At 40.2% G+C, this 18,458-nt stretch overlaps 1 protein-coding gene across 5 annotated transcripts in view; it reads left to right on the plus strand.

The window, feature by feature from the left end:
• Positions 1–463: 463 nt before the first annotated feature.
• Positions 464–18,458, plus strand: part of LOC104633476 (carnitine O-palmitoyltransferase 1, liver isoform) — a 64,533-nt gene continuing 46,538 nt past the window's right edge. The window contains exons 1-6 of one of the 5 annotated variants that reach the window (XM_075754772.1): positions 465–621; positions 4,680–4,860; positions 15,278–15,356; positions 15,496–15,649; positions 16,769–16,908; positions 17,305–17,476. In XM_075754772.1, coding sequence (XP_075610887.1) covers positions 15,509–15,649; positions 16,769–16,908; positions 17,305–17,476 — 453 coding nt within the window. In that variant the 5' untranslated portion in view covers positions 465–621; positions 4,680–4,860; positions 15,278–15,356; positions 15,496–15,508. Of the gene's footprint in view, positions 622–3,191; positions 3,635–4,679; positions 4,861–15,277; positions 15,357–15,495; positions 15,650–16,768; positions 16,909–17,304; positions 17,477–18,351; positions 18,415–18,458 lie in introns of those variants that run through there. The other 4 variants (XM_075754769.1, XM_075754770.1, XM_075754773.1 and 1 more) reach the window with 4 other exon arrangements.

Raw genomic sequence — 18,458 nt, forward strand, 5'->3', positions numbered from 1 at the left:
CCTGAGACTGGCACATATGCTTTTGTTTGAATTACTTTCATGATTTTTCTTTTTTAAGAATGCAATTACTTTTGCTGAGATGTATTGAATGTACTTACTTCCTTCAAATCCCAGTATTTGCTGGAGCAGAGTGGGCCGGCTGTTCCTTCCCAGGGAGGCCATCTTGGCTCCATGGCTGCACCCCAAACAGGTACCCCACACGCAATGCTCCCCCAAAGTGCACCTTTTCCCACACACATTTACACCCCCGGGGCTTCCCCTCACAATCCCTAGAGCTTCCTTCCCCAGGACGGCTGTGAGACCACGGAGCCTGTGTTTCGCGCTGACTCCGGGACGGGACCGGGACTGCCCGAGCACTGCCCTTCTCCCGCCTACCAGTGCCCACCTACCCGCCTCCGCTCCGCCCACACGGGCCGCGGCCTGCACCTCCTCCCCTACCCCGTTCTGGACCCGCCCCCCCGCCGCCGGGAGCCAATGGGGGAGCGGGCGCCAAGCCTGGCTCTAGCAGGGTGTGTAAGGGAGTGGTCGTTGTCTCACTCGCGTCTTGCTTGTGCTGCTGCTACCTTCAGCTTAGCTCGACCTTGCCCGCCTGAGCGCCGGTAACCGCCATTCTCTCAGCAGGTGAGCGGGAGGGGGGCCCGGTCGTCGACAGCGGGCCCTGGGCAGGTGTGGGACGTAGGTCCTCGATCGCCAGCTTTCCTGGTGCGGCTTGGCTTAGATCCGCCGCCTGCAGGCGGTGGGCTCCAGCGGTCCCAGAGGAACGGGGTAGGGAGCAGCGAAAGGCCGTGCTCGTCTGAGTTGGCTGATTCACTGCGGGCTGCCACTCCAGCCATCCCTCTTCTTCTCCCCCTCCCTCCCACCCCCGCCACCCCAGCCGGGATACTCCCGCAGGGCACTGCCGTCCTCGCTGGGGCTGAGGGAGAACGTGGCTGGGGTCAGGCGGACGGGTTCGGTTGGTCTGGGTTTAGCCTAATTATTATTTTTATTAGGGCGAGCACGAAGTTCTGTGGTAAATCTGCGAGTGCGCTGGGTGCTGTTTCCTAAGCGGGGATTATCCCTGCTGGAGGAAAGGGTGAAAACGCAGTAAGGGTGGTGGGTGCGGGGCCGATACCTAGCGGTGCCGGCAGGCGCGGGAGGGTCCACCCGGGCGGGCGCGAGAGCGCCCTGGAAAGGCAGGGTGTCCTTGGCATCCTGCTCGCGTTTTCCCCTGGCTTGAGGGTTAGTGTGTTATTGCCGCAGATAAGGGCGCAGAGGGGGGGGGAGGGGATGGGGGCAGGGGGAGCGATGTTACAGTTATACGAGGAGATTCACTAAATCTACGCCGTGTAAACGAAAACGACGTTGGTGACGCGCAGCTTCGCGGGTTTGTTAGAGCTGCTTTGACCCATTACCAGGACGAGTGTCAGCTCTGTAGAAGTGTGCACGCGGCTTGGTATCAGTGGTGGGTTTTCAAGTGTGTGTAAACTTAATTGTGTATGTGAGAGCGAGAGAGACGCTAGTCCACATGCTCGTGTGATTGCAGGTTGTGAGACGTATAAAAAACGCAGTCACTGCAAACTGCTCTTGAGATGCACATAGGCAGGAAGTGTTATATTTTGTTCATGGCATGGCAGGTTTACAGGATGAGAATGCTAATTAGGCTTGTTGCAAAAGTTAGATTTAAGAATTTTGCAGCATCTCGGAACTCCATTTTCTTGCCTTATTTTCACACAACTTTCATATTTTGTGCTATGTTTTCTGGTTTAAGTAGAAAAATCAACCTAAAATATGACTTCAGTTATAACAGATCTAGACTAGTCTTGATGAAACTATCAGGAAGCACCTTTTCTGGAAAGAGAAAAGTGTAAAGTAGGATCAAGGCAAATGTTCCATTCTTCATCTTATCTGGCAATTTGTCAGCACTTTAGAGGACAATCATATTGAAACTGCAGTCTAGAGGAGTTTACAGAAAACTGCTTGCTTCCTTATGGCGTTTGTAGGAGTGTAGCATTGAGAATGGGGAAGATCTAATGCCTTAATTGTCCTTTCAATTACGTATTCCTGAGTGTCTGACCTCTTCTATTTCCAGATCTACGAGGGATTTTCATGTTTTCTGGCCATTGTGAATGGATGTTATTTAAGAAAAAAAAGTATTGTAGTCTTCAGTGGTAATTAACAGGTTCTTTTCCTGTTGTGAGCATATCGATATACTGATATAAACTGATAATCACCAGTTTATAATAGCACAGGTAATATTGTAGGTAAGCACAATGTGGATCTCTATTAGTTTAGGAAATGTAACTTTATATGATTACACCAGTATCAGGCTTTGTCATAGCTGTGACTTGGTTTGAAAGATAAGTGATCTGAGGGGTCTTTAAAATTTTGGGGTATTACACCCTTGAATCAAGAGCTTCTTCCACAAGAAAACGTTATTCTTGGTTAAAGAAAACTATCATCAAACAAGTGAAGCTTTTTAGCACTGAGTACCAGAATAGAAACTGTTAAGTTGCACAAGCTAAGTACAACCCTTTTTTTTTTTTTTTTTTTTTCCTCCTAGCTTTGAGATATGCTTTGCTTCCTTCATTGCTTCCGGTCTTTCTCTTTGGGAACTTTTGTCTGGCATTGGCAGTGCCTTCACGGCCCGCGTAGAAAAGCCTGGAGAGGTTGGGGGGGTGCTGGTAGCCCGGGGCGGGGCTGTCCCAGCCGTAGGCCTGGCTGTTGTTGGCCTGCGCGACGTTGCGGCGGCGCGACCTTTCACCCACTTCTCGGGAGTGGTCACGTGAGCAGACCCGGAGAGGGGAGGAGCGCTTGGGGCAGAGGGCGCGCCCCGCAGAGGCTTCCCCGCGGAGCGGGAGCTGACCCGCCAACTTCCCGTGTTCTGCGGTGAAAATCGGGGAGCGAGGAGACAGAGCAGCTCATCCTCCGGGGCAAATAAAAACAAAGTTCTAGAGTGATCGATGGTTAGATGTGTGCACAGCAGGGAGGATGTTTCTGCGTGCTGCATGCAGGGATAGTCAAAATATTGAATCCCGAGCATGACTGGTTTTGGAAAATCTTGCGTAAAAGGTGACTTAAGTGAATGCTTGTGTATTTTAAAAAACAAGCAAACAAACCCAACCAACAAAAAAACCCCTCAAATCTGTGTGTTGTTTTTGGTTTTATTTTAAATATTCCAAAACCATTGTCTTTGTCCTGCAGCATGCTGTATCACAGTCTTGAAGTCCACATGTTCAGAAAAACAAGAACTAAATGACTGAAAAACATCCCTCTTTTTCCAAGTCTGGATTAACTTTAATTTGAATGTTCAATTGAAATGTTTGTAAAATGTTTGGAACTGGTTCTTCACTCTTTCTACCTTATACAGTCTGAAAAACCTTATTCAGGTCTTTCAACCTTGTACAGTAAATGATCATTGAACTACTGCAAGATCAGTCCATTCAGTTTGCCTTTAGTCACCAAACATTGTTGTCCATCTTCCAGGATCTACAAAGTCCTAAAATGTGACATCTTGCATGTCTCATGAAAGTCCTGCCATTCCAGGCATATTTGTTGTTGTAAAGAAGATAACCATTCTTCTTTTACTGCATGAGCATAGAAGCTCAGTGCAAAGGGGAGAGAGAAGGAATAAAACTCATATAATCTAAATGCCCAGGTATGTCTTTTGTAGCAGTATTAAAAAGAAATACCCAGATCCTAGAGCCTGGGTTTTATGGGGTGGGGGAGGTTTCTGCATGGTATGGTAACTTTGCAGTGTTCTAGTTTTGTACGCTTATCTCTTGTTCAGCAAGGTTATTCTGAATTTCTAGAATGCAGAGGAGGTAGCTTGCTGGGATGTGTACAATATAATGTGTATTACAGTAGATACTAGAATAATCTAAAAGGACTAGAAACAGTATACGATGTCCTACTCTTGTATATAGGGTAAAAACCCATAAATAATATGACAGTTGTAAAAGTTTCTGTTGTGACTACAGTTGTGGAGCATGTTGGTATTTTGTGGTTTTTTTGTTTTGGGTTTGGTGGTTTTTAGTGTACATTTTGGTACAATTTTTTACATGAGCATGCTATTTGGGAAGAGGAGAGAAGCCGTATGATACAGAAACTGTAGGGATTAATATGCCTTAATGTTAGCCGAGTAATTAACACATTGCCTGCTATAGCCAGTCTCCTCCTTTACCTGACTGTCTCCAGTCTGATCAGGTGAGAAGACAACTTACTATCTGTGGCTTTTCTCCTGGAAGTGGCAGTGAAAACAGTGTTCTGTGCAATCTTTATGGCATCTGTGATGACTGTAGTATGACTGTAATGTGACTTTAAAGCCTGCAGGAAAACACTTGGATGTCTTAAACTGAAAGCTGAAACTAGCATTGCAGTCTAGCCCCTGAGGTCAGCTTGTTTATCACACTAGCTAGCAATCATTAATTTGAGCCCTCAGAAATGACTAAGTGGGTAGCAGATGAATTTTCTTTCACTCCACAGTTCTTCACCATCTCAGACCTGTTAAATAAAGACAGATCGTTCCAGATACTACATTTATCCAGTGTAATGGAAAACAGTGTTTCAGAACTGTTGTGATTGTTCTCTCCATTGCCATCATTTTTTTCTAAAATGGTTCCAGTCTTATCCAGTCCTTCTGAGTGGTTGAAAGCTGTGTGTGAATCAAAGCTCAAACTGTTTTTCTTGACTTTCTATTTCAGAGCTACAACTGACTGTTAGCCATTGCTGTAGTGTGATGTCTATTAGGAGCTAGCAGCATTGGAATGAATCTGCCACTCAGTGTGTCCTAACCTTTTCAAGATCCCAGCTGCAGTGAGCTTGTGGGATAGAAGATTTGTGTGACAAATCTCAAGTCTGCTTTTAAGGAAGACAGCTGTTCGGGTATGCTTACATTTCATTCATTGGTCTGTTTGTTATTATCTCTTCCCTTTCCATATATGCCTGTTTTTCCTGTTTATCACTTGGGAAGGGAATAAAGAAATTGGTCCAAGATTCCAAAGGAGATGCCTGCAGAGGGTAGCTAATATTCACCCACAGGTGATCATGGAAAACTGCTGAGGACAGAACACAAGTGGATAGGTTTGTCAGTGGAACAGCAAGTTACTGCAAACTCCTTAGCTGTTCTGATTTCAAACTGTCTGCTGTGGGTGAGGTTTGCAGTAGGTCCCAGTGTTGCTATATCTGGGCAAATACAGGTATTCAGTTCTCCATCTTTGCCTGCTGCACAGTATTTCTTCAGTTTTTAGATGTGATAAAGTTTTTAAGACACTTGCAATTTCAAGGGACCACAGCTGTCAGTTGTAGGTGAGGGTGAGAAGGATTGGAAGCAATGATTAGCAATAATCAGAGATGAGATCTTGAAATGTACATGTCAAATGATGGCTGTTGTCTTCTGTCTCTTTCCAAGTGGCTTAAACCACTTCAGTCATCGCATAGTAACTTTAATTTGGGGACCCTGTGGAGGAGAACTGCTGCATAAACAACAGATTTAGCTTTTCGGAGGCTTAAACTGGTTTTAGCACGTGTCAAGTCACAACTAAAGTAGCATGAGAGAGCCTGTCAGTTTAACTTTGTTTTTGTCAGATCAAATGATAATTGATTGAATGCTATGTTAATTAAAACTTTAAAGGAGAGTACTGCCTTGGTTTCTGTTTTATTTCTATGCTATAATCATTAGGTTCACTTGAGAAACCTTGTTGAGTGAATTTAATCCACGTGACTATTGCACAGAAATTATGTGGCTTCACTCCTCTCGTATTTCTCTTAATGATTTTGTGCCTGTAGAATATGATTAATCATTGTAAGGTTGATAAGACTTGAGAGCAGCAAGAATCAGTGTCTTTTTATATGCTGAAGCATGATTAGATATTATTGAAGGTTAGTATGCAAGGAAGCTATTTAGAAATAGAAATTCTCAAGTGAATAACAGTGTCTGGTTAATCTTTATAGTAAATTCAGAAGTCAGTGCCTTGCAGAGTATCACATGAACTATGAATAAGCTCTACTCTTTCTGAGGCTTAAATGTCTTGTTACCTTTTAGCAGAAGTGTAGTATACATTGCAAGAAAGTGGCAATGTATAGCTAGTAGAATATGCAAGGAACAGATACAAGAGTGACTGGATAGCCTTTTTGATCATATGTTTAAATGTTTGAGCTCTATATTTTACACTGTTTAATGAAGTTTTTCTAGATCAAAATCTGAATTTCCTTTGAAAGGCATAACACTCTAAACAACTTTGATCTTTGTTTGCATTTCTGTTAAAGTGAATGCTTTTCTCTTTAGCTTTAGTTTTAACATTGTTCAACTGTGCATCAAAGGAGCACCAGATGCACATCGGTAGAGGCATATTTTGCATTCTCTGGTGAGCTGCCTTACTTAATCGACCCTCTAGCATTAGGGCAAAATTTAGGTATTTATGTCAGATAGTGATGGGGAGGCAGTAACTCACATAAGAGCAGATGGGACCATGAGTTACTGAGTCAGTGCTGGATGCTGCTGTACAGCATAAACTTTAGTGTCTGAAACTATTGCATCTATAGCAAACTCCATGAAAACGCTTTACTGAAGTCACATTGGGTTTATTATTGATAATGCAGGCTTCCTTCATTTGATAGGAACAGTCAATGTTTTCTCTAGATAGGTATATACATGTAACATTAAATTCCAAGGGCTTATTTTTTTTTATCATTAGTTTGTACTGTTTCCCACTGTATCACTGCAGTATACATGGCACTTAAGGTCAGCTCCAGAAATCTACCTGCTGTCTTAAGACTAGCAGTCTCTCACTGCACAATGTAGTGGTGTTTAAAATACCAATGCACGTTTAAAAGCTTTGTATAATGATACCCTGGTGCTTTTTAGTGAGGGTGAAGTTACTGGAATAATGTTGAAAAGTTAAGATGAATCATTGTCTGAAAAGTTCATGCAAAATCTCTGTAAAAATTCTACTGCAAAATTCAGCTTCTTTTATCCTCCAAACTAGTAGAACACTTTTGTCAGTTGCAGAAAACTTGGCTCTTCTTGAATGTTTGACTGCTACTACTAATTTGACTTCCAAGGTGTGCTGTTCATTTAAAGCAATTGAAGCACATGATTTCTTGTTCAGGCCTTAGTGTTCTAAAGTAAGTTTAATTTTTGAAGCAAATCTATTATAACAACTCCTACATAAAATTACATAAAGCATCTCTGCTAGGTATACAGTTAAAACTGTATAGAAAAATAGGATTGATGCTTCAAGCCCTTAATCCTCTTAGTGGCTTTTCACTGGACTCTCTCCAGTAGTTTCATCTCTCTCTTTTACTGGATACAGTATTCAAAATGAGGCCTTACTAGCACTGAGTAGAAGAGAAGAGTCACCTTGCTTAACCTGGTGGCAACACTCCTCCTAATGTACCCCAGGATTCTGTTAGCCACCTTCGCTGCAAGAGCACCTTGCTGACTTGTGTGCAACTTGCTGCAAAGTTGCATTGTAACCAGTCAGTCTCCAGTGTATGGGGTTACTCCTGCCTAGGTTCAGGACTTTGTACTTCTCTTTGTGGAACTTGAGGTTTCAGCCTGCCAAAGTCCATCTGGATGACAGCAAAATCCTCTCGTCTATCAGCCACTGCTCCCAGTTTCAGTCCCTGTGCTTGTAAATACATCTGCAGTTTGGTTCTTTCTTTTGTTGTTTTTTGCTGTCTTCAACCTTTTAAATATGTTTGACAGCTACTACTTTTGTATCAAACATCTGGAAGGATGTCAAATTGATAGATTTCAGAACCTCTGCAGAATTCAGATAGGTGAAGACATAGTTGGTGAATGTTACAAAGACAACTACACTTTGAAGTTTTTTTGGTGTTTTCTTTTTAACACTCTAACCCTTTACGTTTGTTTAAGAAGAGATCCTGCTGCTTGATGTAAGTGTTTGATATGCTTTTTGTTTTGGACAACCTGGTTTACATGAGTCTTTTTCAACAAAAACAAAAAACTCAAGCGATCTTGATTATCCATGTGGATTGCATCCAGTTCTGGGATGGCTGTATAGATCAATGTTGCTGTTAAACTGTAGTTGGTGGCAAAGTGTGGAAGTAAACTAATATACTAGTGAGTTATTTTAGGATGTTGGCACTGGCTTTGTTGTGCCTCACTATGTATTGTTCCACTGCAAGCACGCTATCTAGGCAAAGTCAGCTTCCATAAGATAGTCTGGATTACTTTGTGTAGGTGATACTGAAGGTTTGGATTGAAAGGAACATCAATAGCAGAAATCTGAAGAGAAGTTTGGAATAATGCATGAAGAGACTTGGATGGGCATCTCAGTGTTCGGAATTCTCTTGGGTTTAGTTTACTATCTGGTATGAAATCAACAGATTTGAGCATAAACAATTACTCATTGATTTGTATAAAACAAAAGGCATTCATAGTTTTGGCTTTCTGGGAGAGCTGGAAATGCAAATTTCTATAGTAATAGCTTAAAAAGGTGAGAGAAAATTCTTGATCACTATCTCAGCACAAACACAGCGCAGGTGTTCTAGTGTTTTAATACTGGCTCTGATTTCATTAAGTCTGTCCTCAGACTCTTGGAATTCAGTGATCTATCCTAAAGTGTCAAAATATGTTAACAAATGAACGTACAAATGAAACATTTTGGATGTCTGTTTTCTTCCAAAAGCTGAAGCAAGCTCATCTCCTGAAGGAAGATTCGATGTGTGGACAATAAAATACTGGATAAAACTTGTTTAAATACTGAAAACATTGAATAAGTTCAGAGTTGAAGTCTTTTAAGAGAACTTGAGACCTCCAGATTTTTTTCCTGTTCAGTGTGGCTGCTGGTAATATTCAATCAGTAACTCTTATTGCTTTGCATGTTGATAGAAATAGAATTCCCCTTCCCACCCACACCCCACACCCCCCCCCCCCCCAACACACACACACTTTTTCTTTTTGAAATAAACTGTTTTGGGGACAAAGATATTGGGGCACTTGCTTGGTTTCCCAAGACCTTCTAAGTTCAAGGTGTCTAGCTTTTAGTAGAAATCTTAATATAGTCCTAAGTATGATTTCTAACTAAAATTGGGTTTAATATACTTTCAACTTATATTTCTCTCCACTTCTCATCTTGAAAACTTCCTTAAACAATATAATTGTAAATGATTTAGTATCCCTCTTTTTCTCCTCACCAGTCTCTATTCCTATTTGAAACTTGAGCGCTAAGCTAAATTTTGAAGTTGTAAGTTTATTTTAAGAAGAAGCAAATAATTGTTCAAGCTCAGGTTTCTGGTTGTTTTTTTGCGTTACTTTTAAGCTTGCTAGTAGGAACTTGGCAGGAGCCAGAAGATACTACCTATGTGGTAAGACGCTTCTTATTGCATTTTTGGTTGTACCTTCAATCTGCATGAAGTTATGAGAGCTTCCAGTTCCTTCTGATTTCATAACTGTCATCATACTTCAAGATGCAGTGTGTTCTAGCTCTTAGCACAGGAATATGTAATGCTGCAAGTCTGTCCACCATCTGTGGTTTGGGTGCCAAAGATGTCTATTAGAGGGTGCTCTCAGTATGAAACCTGTGGGGTGGTACGTAGCGGTGTTCTCGGAGAAACTGTATGCAGCAGTCACTGCTTTTCCAAGAAAACTGACAAACTTTGATCATCAAAGTAGAATAATTGGAGAGACCTGTTTTGTGAGCTTAGTTTGGATACTGACAGGTGTAAGCCCTGTATATAAAAGCTAATCTACAAACAGATGTCAAAAATCTGTGAGGACAACCTCAAACTAAATTGTTGAGGTAGATTGCAAGTGAGAGTCATAGAAGTAAGACTTTCACAGACTGATAGTGGCTGGAAGGGATGTCTGGAGATCATCTAGTCCAACCCCTCTGCTAAAGCAGGATTACTTAGAGCAGATTGCACAGGATTGTGTTCAGGCAGATTTTGAGTATCTCCAGAGAAGGAGACTCCACAACCTCTCTGGGCAGCCTGTTCCAGTGCTTTCAGTCCTCTCTTCTCCAGGCTAGACAGACCCAGCTCTCTCAGCCTTTTCTTATAAGAGAGATGCTCCAGTCTCCTAATCATCCTTGTAGCCCTCCACTGGACTGTCTGCTGTTGTTCCTTGTCTTTCTTGAACTGGGGAGCTCTGAACTGGACATAGTACTCCAAATGTGGCCTCACCAGAGTAGAGGAAGAGGATAACCTCCCTCGACCTGCTGGCCACGGTCTTCTTAATGAACCCCAGGACACCGCTGGCCTTCTGGGCCACAAGGGCACATTGCTGGCTCATGATTAACTTCTTGTCCACCAGGACTCCCAGGTTCTTGTGTGCAGCGCCGCTTTCCAACCGGCCAAGCCCTAACCTGTACTGGTGTGTGGGGTTATTCCTCCTGAGGTGCAGGACCCTATAGTTGCCTTTGTTGAACTTCATCGGGTTCCTCTCTGCCCAACTCTCCAGCTCATCCAGCTCTCGCTGTATGGCAGCACAGCCTTCTGCTGTATCCGCCACTCCTCCCTTTTTTGTATCATCAGCAAACTTGCTGAGGGTACGCTCTGTCCCTTCATCTAGGTCTTTGATGAAGACGTTGAACAAGACCGGACCCAGTACTGACCCTTGGGGAACATCACTAGCTACAGGCCTCCAACTAGACTCTGCGCCCCTTAGCACAACCCTCTGAGCTCTGTCCTTCAGCCAGTTCTCAGTCCACCTCACTGTCCACTCAGCTAACCCACACTTCCTAAGCTTGCCTGTGAGGATGGTATGGGAGACAGTGTCAAAAGCCTTACTGAAATTGAGGTAGACAATACACACTGCTCTCCTCTCATCTACCCAGCCAGTCAAGCCATCAGAGATGGCTATCAGATTGGTCAGGCATGATTTCCCCTTGGTGAAATCATTGAAGTTTTAGCTATGCTGGGTCTTGTGAATAAGACTTCTCCAGTTTTCCTTTGCATTTGCTAACTTGCTTCCTTTGCAGGAAAAAGAGCTATTGATGTGAACGCTACATTTAAATAATGTCTCTCTTTTTCCAGTGGATGTTTGGACTCCCACCAAGGAGAAATGGCAGGATTTTCCCTATTCCAAGAGGAATAGGAAATGGAGAGAAAAATGAATTGCATGAGCCAAGGAATGTATGGGAAGCAAGTGGCTAAGATGAGCTCTGAGATAAGAGGTCACATGGGTATCCCCTTAAAGCAGAGGAGTTGCTTTTTGTGAGGTAGAGGTAGTGACTTTAACTTTTTTTTAGCACTATCATTTTATCCATATATACCTTATGAAATCTACAGAAACATAGACAGGTCCATACTCAATAGCATTTCCAAAATTAACTGCTTCAGAAATTAATGTCTTATTTTGTGCAATGTACTGTAATACATTTTAACATTTTGTATCATGGCTTGGTGCACCTGGTAATTCTTTCACTGTCTTTTAGACATTGTGTTATGTGCTTCAGAGAGACATTACCAATCACAAGTGACTTCTTGCATGCCTGACTAAATGGAAGCATCCTGCACATGGGATCTGTTTTAGCTTCAGATTTTCCAGAGCTGAGGTACTCATCTCCTTCCATGGCTCTAGGTACACGTAAGCCCTAATACAGAGTTGACTGTTCAGTGTCTGCAACCTGAAATCATAAGGTCTGTGAGTTAAACCTTGGTCTTCATAGTGTAGATATCCTGAAACTGCAAAAATAGCAGTCTGAGGAGGCTTTATGCATAGCGGCATAGTTTTTCAGACCATCAGGTCTATCAGGGCTTAGGCCTTCTAGCGTGCAGTGTGTTTTCTTGACTTAAAAGTGACATCCAATCTAGGAGCACTTGTTTATAACAATGGAAAAAAAATGTGTTGTTTTGGTTGGCTCGAGAAGAGGTATGAAAAGGGAAGAGGAGAAAGATCTGCAGCTGTTACAGCATGTTTGAATTGAAGTAAAACTAGAGAAGAGCAAGGAACAGGCAGCTTTCTCTTTTAATTAAAAAAAAAAAAAAAGAAACCAAGTTTTAAGGGGCAAGTGTGTTTTTTAAGATACAATAATATTATGAGAGAACACTGAAAGGAATGAAAATAGCCATTTCAGATTACTTTTAAAAACTATTGTGCTCTTCTTTTTTCCATTTTAAGTAAGACTTGGCCAAACTGCTAAGAAAGTCAAAAGCTCTTGTTTATGGCTCTCTGTTGGGAATGAGGTTAATTAGTATATGCTGTACAGAAATATTTTGCTGACCAAGATGCCTGAAGTTAGAAGTTCTTGTTTCAGTGTTAGTTAGCCAATTGATGTGGGTGCTGCCTTACTAAAATGGGCAAGTCAAGTTTATAAGTCTAACACATGCTCCTTTGGCCTGTGCCCTTTTACCTACTTTGCTAGCAAGCATGTGACAGCAGAGGAATGCAAAGGAGGGGAAGTGTACAGCAGCTAATGATTAAATTGTCCTTTAAGGAGGAAAAAAAGTGTTGAAAGAAAAGGACTTCAGGAAGTCTTTGGTGTTCAGACATCATAATTCAGAACAGTCTTAAAGGCTTACAGTTTTCTTAAGTAAAGGAAAAGGATATGAAAAGAAACAAGCCATTCAATTGTTTCACATCTTAGGGTCAAGTAATACAGTCCTAGAACTAGACTTGTCTTTGTTTCCAGGGCTTGTTTACTTGATTCAGGATTCATTCTTGCTGGATTAATGTTTCTTCATTTGGGAATATGGAATATTTTCCTTATTGAAGGTTATTTAATTTTATGATCATGCTAAAATTTAATTCATTAAAGTATGAGGTTGATTGTTCATGATTAATGCTGTTTATAATCTTTTTTTCTGCCTTGGACAGTCACATGCTTGCTAGCAATGCCTAAAAAGGGAAAGGTTCCTGAAATTCTTTTTCTTCAGAGACAAATTGGGGAATAGATACAAATTCCCAGGCTGAGAAGTCACAGGGGAGGTGAAGGATAATCGAAACTAGATGATCTAGTACTTAAGACACTGACATTCCAGATTTCACTCATGGAATTTCGTACTGGATAACTTGTTGGCTCTTCTTGAGACAAATCCAGGTGCCTGATTCTCAGTATGGGGATATAGTTGTTTTTGTCATGGTTTGTGTTTTGGTTTTTGTGGTTTGTTTTTTTGTTTTTGTTTTTTTTTTTTTTATCCCAGTCTTAGTAGTATTGCTAAACATATGTCGAATTCTTAAAGTAAAGTGCTTTCCCCTTTTGCAAACCCTGTTGAGTCTGGGGTATGCTATGTGTTACTGCTGCCTGTCTCTGTTTTGCTCTCTTGCAGTTTTGGTCCTAATGCAAAACTGGTGATGCACAATTTACATGAGGGAATAGACAGCTGACTTTGACTTTCTGATGCTTGTCTACAGCAAGGCCCCTATGAATAAGCAGTTATTAGTGATGAAGTCATTAAGTACTACAAATTGCTGTTGTTACTAGGGCATACCGGACTTGTCTTAAAATTGTTTTGAAGCTGATGTTCAAAGCTGATTTGGTTTCTTTGTTTTCCAAATCAGACACTGTACATGCATAGATTAAATTGTATACTATCTGTATGATACTGAGCTTTAGCTACCCTTCTGAATCCAGAAGCCTGATTCACCCAGAACTCAACCTATAAAACTTGAGCAGTGGCTGATGGATTTGGGAGATCTGTGAATTACCATCAGCTGCTGCAGCAGTAGTTACATTGCAGAGCTTGATCATTGCAGACTGGTCTAGGGATAGGCACTTGAGATACTGCAAACAATCACTACTTATTGATCAGAAACCTTACTAGATGTTGCGCAACAGCACTTGTTAATCTCTGCCTAATGCTCCTTCCTTTCCTATATTGTGTACTTATTTCCTAAGCCTACTCTTACTGCAACATTCCCAGTGCTTGCATTCCCTAGTTGTCTAGTCATATGCCTTTGCACCCCTTCTTTGTGCTCCAGGTGACTTTGACATAGTAGAATATTTACAGACTGAAGGAGCAGCACTACAGTCATAATAAACTGCTTTTGAAGTGCCCAGCTAACCTGCACAGGTTAGCCTTCACATGCTGTTTAACAAGGGATGAATGTCTACCAGAACTTAAGTACGAAGTCTAAGCTTCAGGGTTGCAAAAGAAATGTAAATTTAGGGCTTTAGGATTCAAAAGGCATGAAGTAGTTGTACTTTCTTTTGACTTTGCTTAAATAGAAATGCCAATACCACCTTAAAACACTTGGTATTGATAATATTGTGTTTTGTACCAGTAAAAATGTGAAATTAAATCTTGGCCTTGAATCCTGACCTACATATGGGATTATTAATTCCTCTACCTTTTTGCCATACTTCTAAGAGGATGTTGTTTGTAGGATTGTGCACAGAAATTTTGGTAAGATAATAAATGAATGTGGACAAAAGACTTTGGAATCTCAATGGTCTTCTCAGGAATATGTAGTTTGGACCATATCAATGTCATACATAGAGCCTGTCTGCAAAAAATCTCTGTTCTGATTGTAAGTGCTCAAACAACATTACTCTGAATTAATGATGACTAGGGGTAACTTCCAGTATATTTATGTAGAAATGCTGGTTATGGAAAGAAAGAAGCTAGGAAGATGAGCTGATAAATTCTTATTTATAACATATGATCAATTCTTAACTTTAAGTGCTTTCCCCTTTTGCAAACCCTGTTGAGTCCAAGGTATGCCATGTGTTACTGCATAGAGTTCAATTCGAGTTGGCTGTATCCTCAGATAGAGTTGAGACATAAATGTGTAAACAGAATCAGTTACATTTCTGTATTAACTTCCAGTGGTTTTTATTCGAGCCTGTTATCCCTGCCCATTATGATGGGTTTTTGTCTATATTGGCAGTGTTGTTGGTATTTGTTTCAATAGTTAAACTGAGCTGCAGTTCAGTCAAATTTCCTTTTAATTTCAGATTTGTTTATGTGAAGGTCATTTTTCTGACAGTTGTGGTTTGGTTTCCTCAACTCTGCATAGTTTTGATTTTGCACTTATTTATCAGTCAGAACTGAGAGCCACAGGGGCTATAGTGTTTTATTGCTGTGACTAATCAGCTTGAAATTAAGATATGAAAACCTTTCAGAGGAAAATATGGCCAGAAGCAGCTTTGTTTTGCTAGCTGAGGTGAACACTTTAAATACCTTTTGCTTCAAAATGATGGGGGGGGGGAATTCTGAATCTCCTTTATTATTACAGAGTGAGATGATATGTACCTGTGATACGCTTTTTCTAGATATTATGGCTTTAATTTTCTGCTCTGCTCAAATGTTTATATATTGCATCTATAAATTATATTCAGCATTCTGCAATCCTGCCAAAAGTTACAGGAGAGTGTTTTGCTTCCATTTTCAGCTGTTGTGGTTAGAAGAGGTACCTTAATTAACATACTGGACTCTCAGATTGAAGTGCAAGCATAGCTTGTAAGGAAAAGGCAAGTACTGCGTGTAAATTTGGCAAACTTTGAAATATTTCCAAAAATTACTCTGTAGAAGGTATCTTGCTAGAAATGGACTAGCTCCTAGTTCCTTTGACCACAAAGGAAATAATTTTTTAATTTTGCTTTTTGACAGAACTCCTCTGAAAATGGCAGAAGCTCATCAAGCAGTAGCTTTTCAATTTACAGTAACACCAGATGGGATTGACCTGCGAATGAGCCATGAGGCACTCAGACAAATTTACCTATCTGGTGTCCATTCATGGAAGAAAAAGTTCATCAGATTCAAGGTATTTTGAATTAGTCAAGTCCACCAAACTTAAGGGTTAATTAATGTTTTATAGATTTATTGAGGTTTTGTTTAGGCAAAACTTAATTTTTTTGCCTTTATGGCAAATAAATTCCTTGTTGTGGAAGACTTGTGTGGGTTTTAGTTAGGACAAGGGGTACTGAGGAAAGTAATACTGGATGATGCTGTAAAGACTGAATGGGTACATCTTTTTTATTTATTCTGTGGAAGCAAGATGAAACAAATACAGAAGTTAAGAATAGCTTAATTTACTTCATTCTCTTCATAACATATTATGTAATTATGTAATCTTGTAGCTTAAGTCAGAAATATATCTAGTTGTGATTTTTAGCGCCATATCACTTAAGAGGTACAAGGCTACACTCTTGATTCTATGTATTCTTTGCCAAAAATAAATTCTCAAATTAAAGACAATGTTTGCTGTTTTCAAAAAGTTACCTGAACATCTATCTTCTACAAGTTATGCTAAGTAGTAATGTTTCTGATGAGGTATTTGATATAGATTGTTGTGAATTTATTGTTTTGTTCATGGGATCATAAATAGTAAGTATCTCTCTTATTTGTAGAAAACTAGATAAGATACAGGCTATCTACAACATCTCTTTCAAAAACCATATTTTTATCAGTAGTGTTAATAATATCTTCTTATGAAGCTATGAGAAGGACTGTTTTTAAATGATATTAAAAAACCCATAATTTTGGTTTTCAGTGTCTTGTTCAGTAGAATATTTTTGCCATGTATTCATTTAGAGAGGCCTAACTCAATGTAAGTGGGAATTATTGAAGTGTTATTTGTTCCAAAGTTGTTTACTAACTTCAGTATTTTTAGTGAGACTTGCAGCAGGATCAGTGTTGTCTATGAAATAACTTAAAAATTCTTTTAATTCTTGATATCATTGTGACAATTTTCTGTAGCAGCCTATCTTAACTAATTCCATTCCCTACTCCCAAGTTAAGCATATGTAAGAAAATGTTGAATAATCTCAACTTCTTGTTTAAAACTAAATGACTTAAATATGTTGATTTTTGTTTCTTTTCATGGTAACATGAAGTCAACCACTTTGGTATGAAAAAATTATGTGAAGGCTTTTCTTTCCAGAATGGAATTATCACTGGCGTTTATCCTGCTAGCCCATCTAGCTGGCTTATTGTAGTTGTGGGTGTGATGTCAACAATGTATGCCAAAATTGATCCTTCTTTAGGAATAATAGCTAAAATCAACCGAACACTTGATACAACGTAAGTAGACTGAAAAGTTACTGTTCCCCTAAAGGAAATCAGTTTTATTTGTAGCTACTCTTAAAGCTAATGCTGTTAAAGTGTATCAGTTTTTGAACAGTGTATTTGTTACAGAGTAACACAAATAAGCAGATGTGTGAGGGTATGAAACAGGTAGGTTGTTACACCAGTATTACTGCATTGCTTTCTGAGTATTTGGGAAGCGCATTTGGCAACCTCTGTGGCCTTTGATCTTGCTGCATGAGAGGGTGTTCGGAAAGGAGTTTATGAAAATGGGCTAAATGGGCATGAAGCTTGTGTAATAATACTTGCCTGTAGTACCATTAGACTTAGGTTTGCAATGTTAGGTTCTCTTTAAAACTGAAACTGACATTAACTACTGTTTGTTTTAAATAGTGGCTATATGTCAAACCAAACACAGAACATCGTGAGTGGAATACTTTTTGGCACAGGGCTTTGGATTGCCCTTATTGTCACAATGCGCTACTCTCTAAAAATGCTGCTTTCCTATCATGGTTGGATGTTCGCTGAACATGGCAAACTTTCTGCAGGCACCAAGTGCTGGATGGTAAGGATATATTGTCTTCCTTTCTGTCCTAACTTTTGTCTGATCTGTATTCAAAGCCCTAAAAGAGAAAATTTTACGGTTCTTTCATTGCTTGTGTTTTCTGTGTCATGGGGCAGGAGGCTGCTAGGTAGATAATTCTAATTACTGTCATCCTTCTGATGCTATCATTAAACTATTCAGGATGGCCTGGTAGAAGGAAGAGTAAACACTTCAAGAATAACTTACAAATTTGCCAACACCTTGGAACTGTGTGACTCAAATACCTACTTTTTTCTCTATATGCAACTACAGCTTAAAGAACTTGGGCTGCAGTACCAAAGACTCTTGTCCTCCCCAGAAAGTGCTACTCTAATTCCTTGTTGAAATGTTAGGATTTCTAGTCATCCATTCTAAAATTAATCTTATACTTAAAGAAAATAATACTGAATGTCCTTTCAATTGATTTAGCGGTATGCCTGCAAAATGAGTTGGAGAAAAACCATAAGGTAGGTACCTTGTTACGTAGCTTTCACATAAGGATGAGAGTGACCTGGCTCCTGTTGATTATTGTGGTGCTTTGGAAAAGGATCCTTTAAAGTACATAATAGGTACAAAGTGAGTAAATATACATATAGGTGCTCCAAGAGATGAAGTGGGTTTTTGTTACTTGGACTCGCTTGTTTCAACTCACTTTTGCCAGTATTGTTGTAGAAATAACTTAAGTGCCCTACTATGATAAAAATTAGTCTCTGCAGCCTCAAAAATTAACTGATTTGTTTTAGTCTAACAACATTTCATGATTTATTGTGAAATATGCTGAAGAACAGGTATCCAGAGTCATACACTAAAATATAATTTAATGTTGATCTGTTATAAATGAAATTTCTAATTGATAGTTTCTCCTGGAAGCGGTATCAGGAGCCTCATGACTCGAATTTGTACAGTACAGGCTCTGAATGGTAAGGCTTTCTGTCAATTGCTTGAAACTGTAGCTGTCTGAGTT

The sequence above is a fragment of the Balearica regulorum genome, chromosome 5 (assembly GCF_011004875.1).
Source record: "Balearica regulorum gibbericeps isolate bBalReg1 chromosome 5, bBalReg1.pri, whole genome shotgun sequence".
Taxonomy (NCBI): domain Eukaryota; kingdom Metazoa; phylum Chordata; class Aves; order Gruiformes; family Gruidae; genus Balearica; species Balearica regulorum.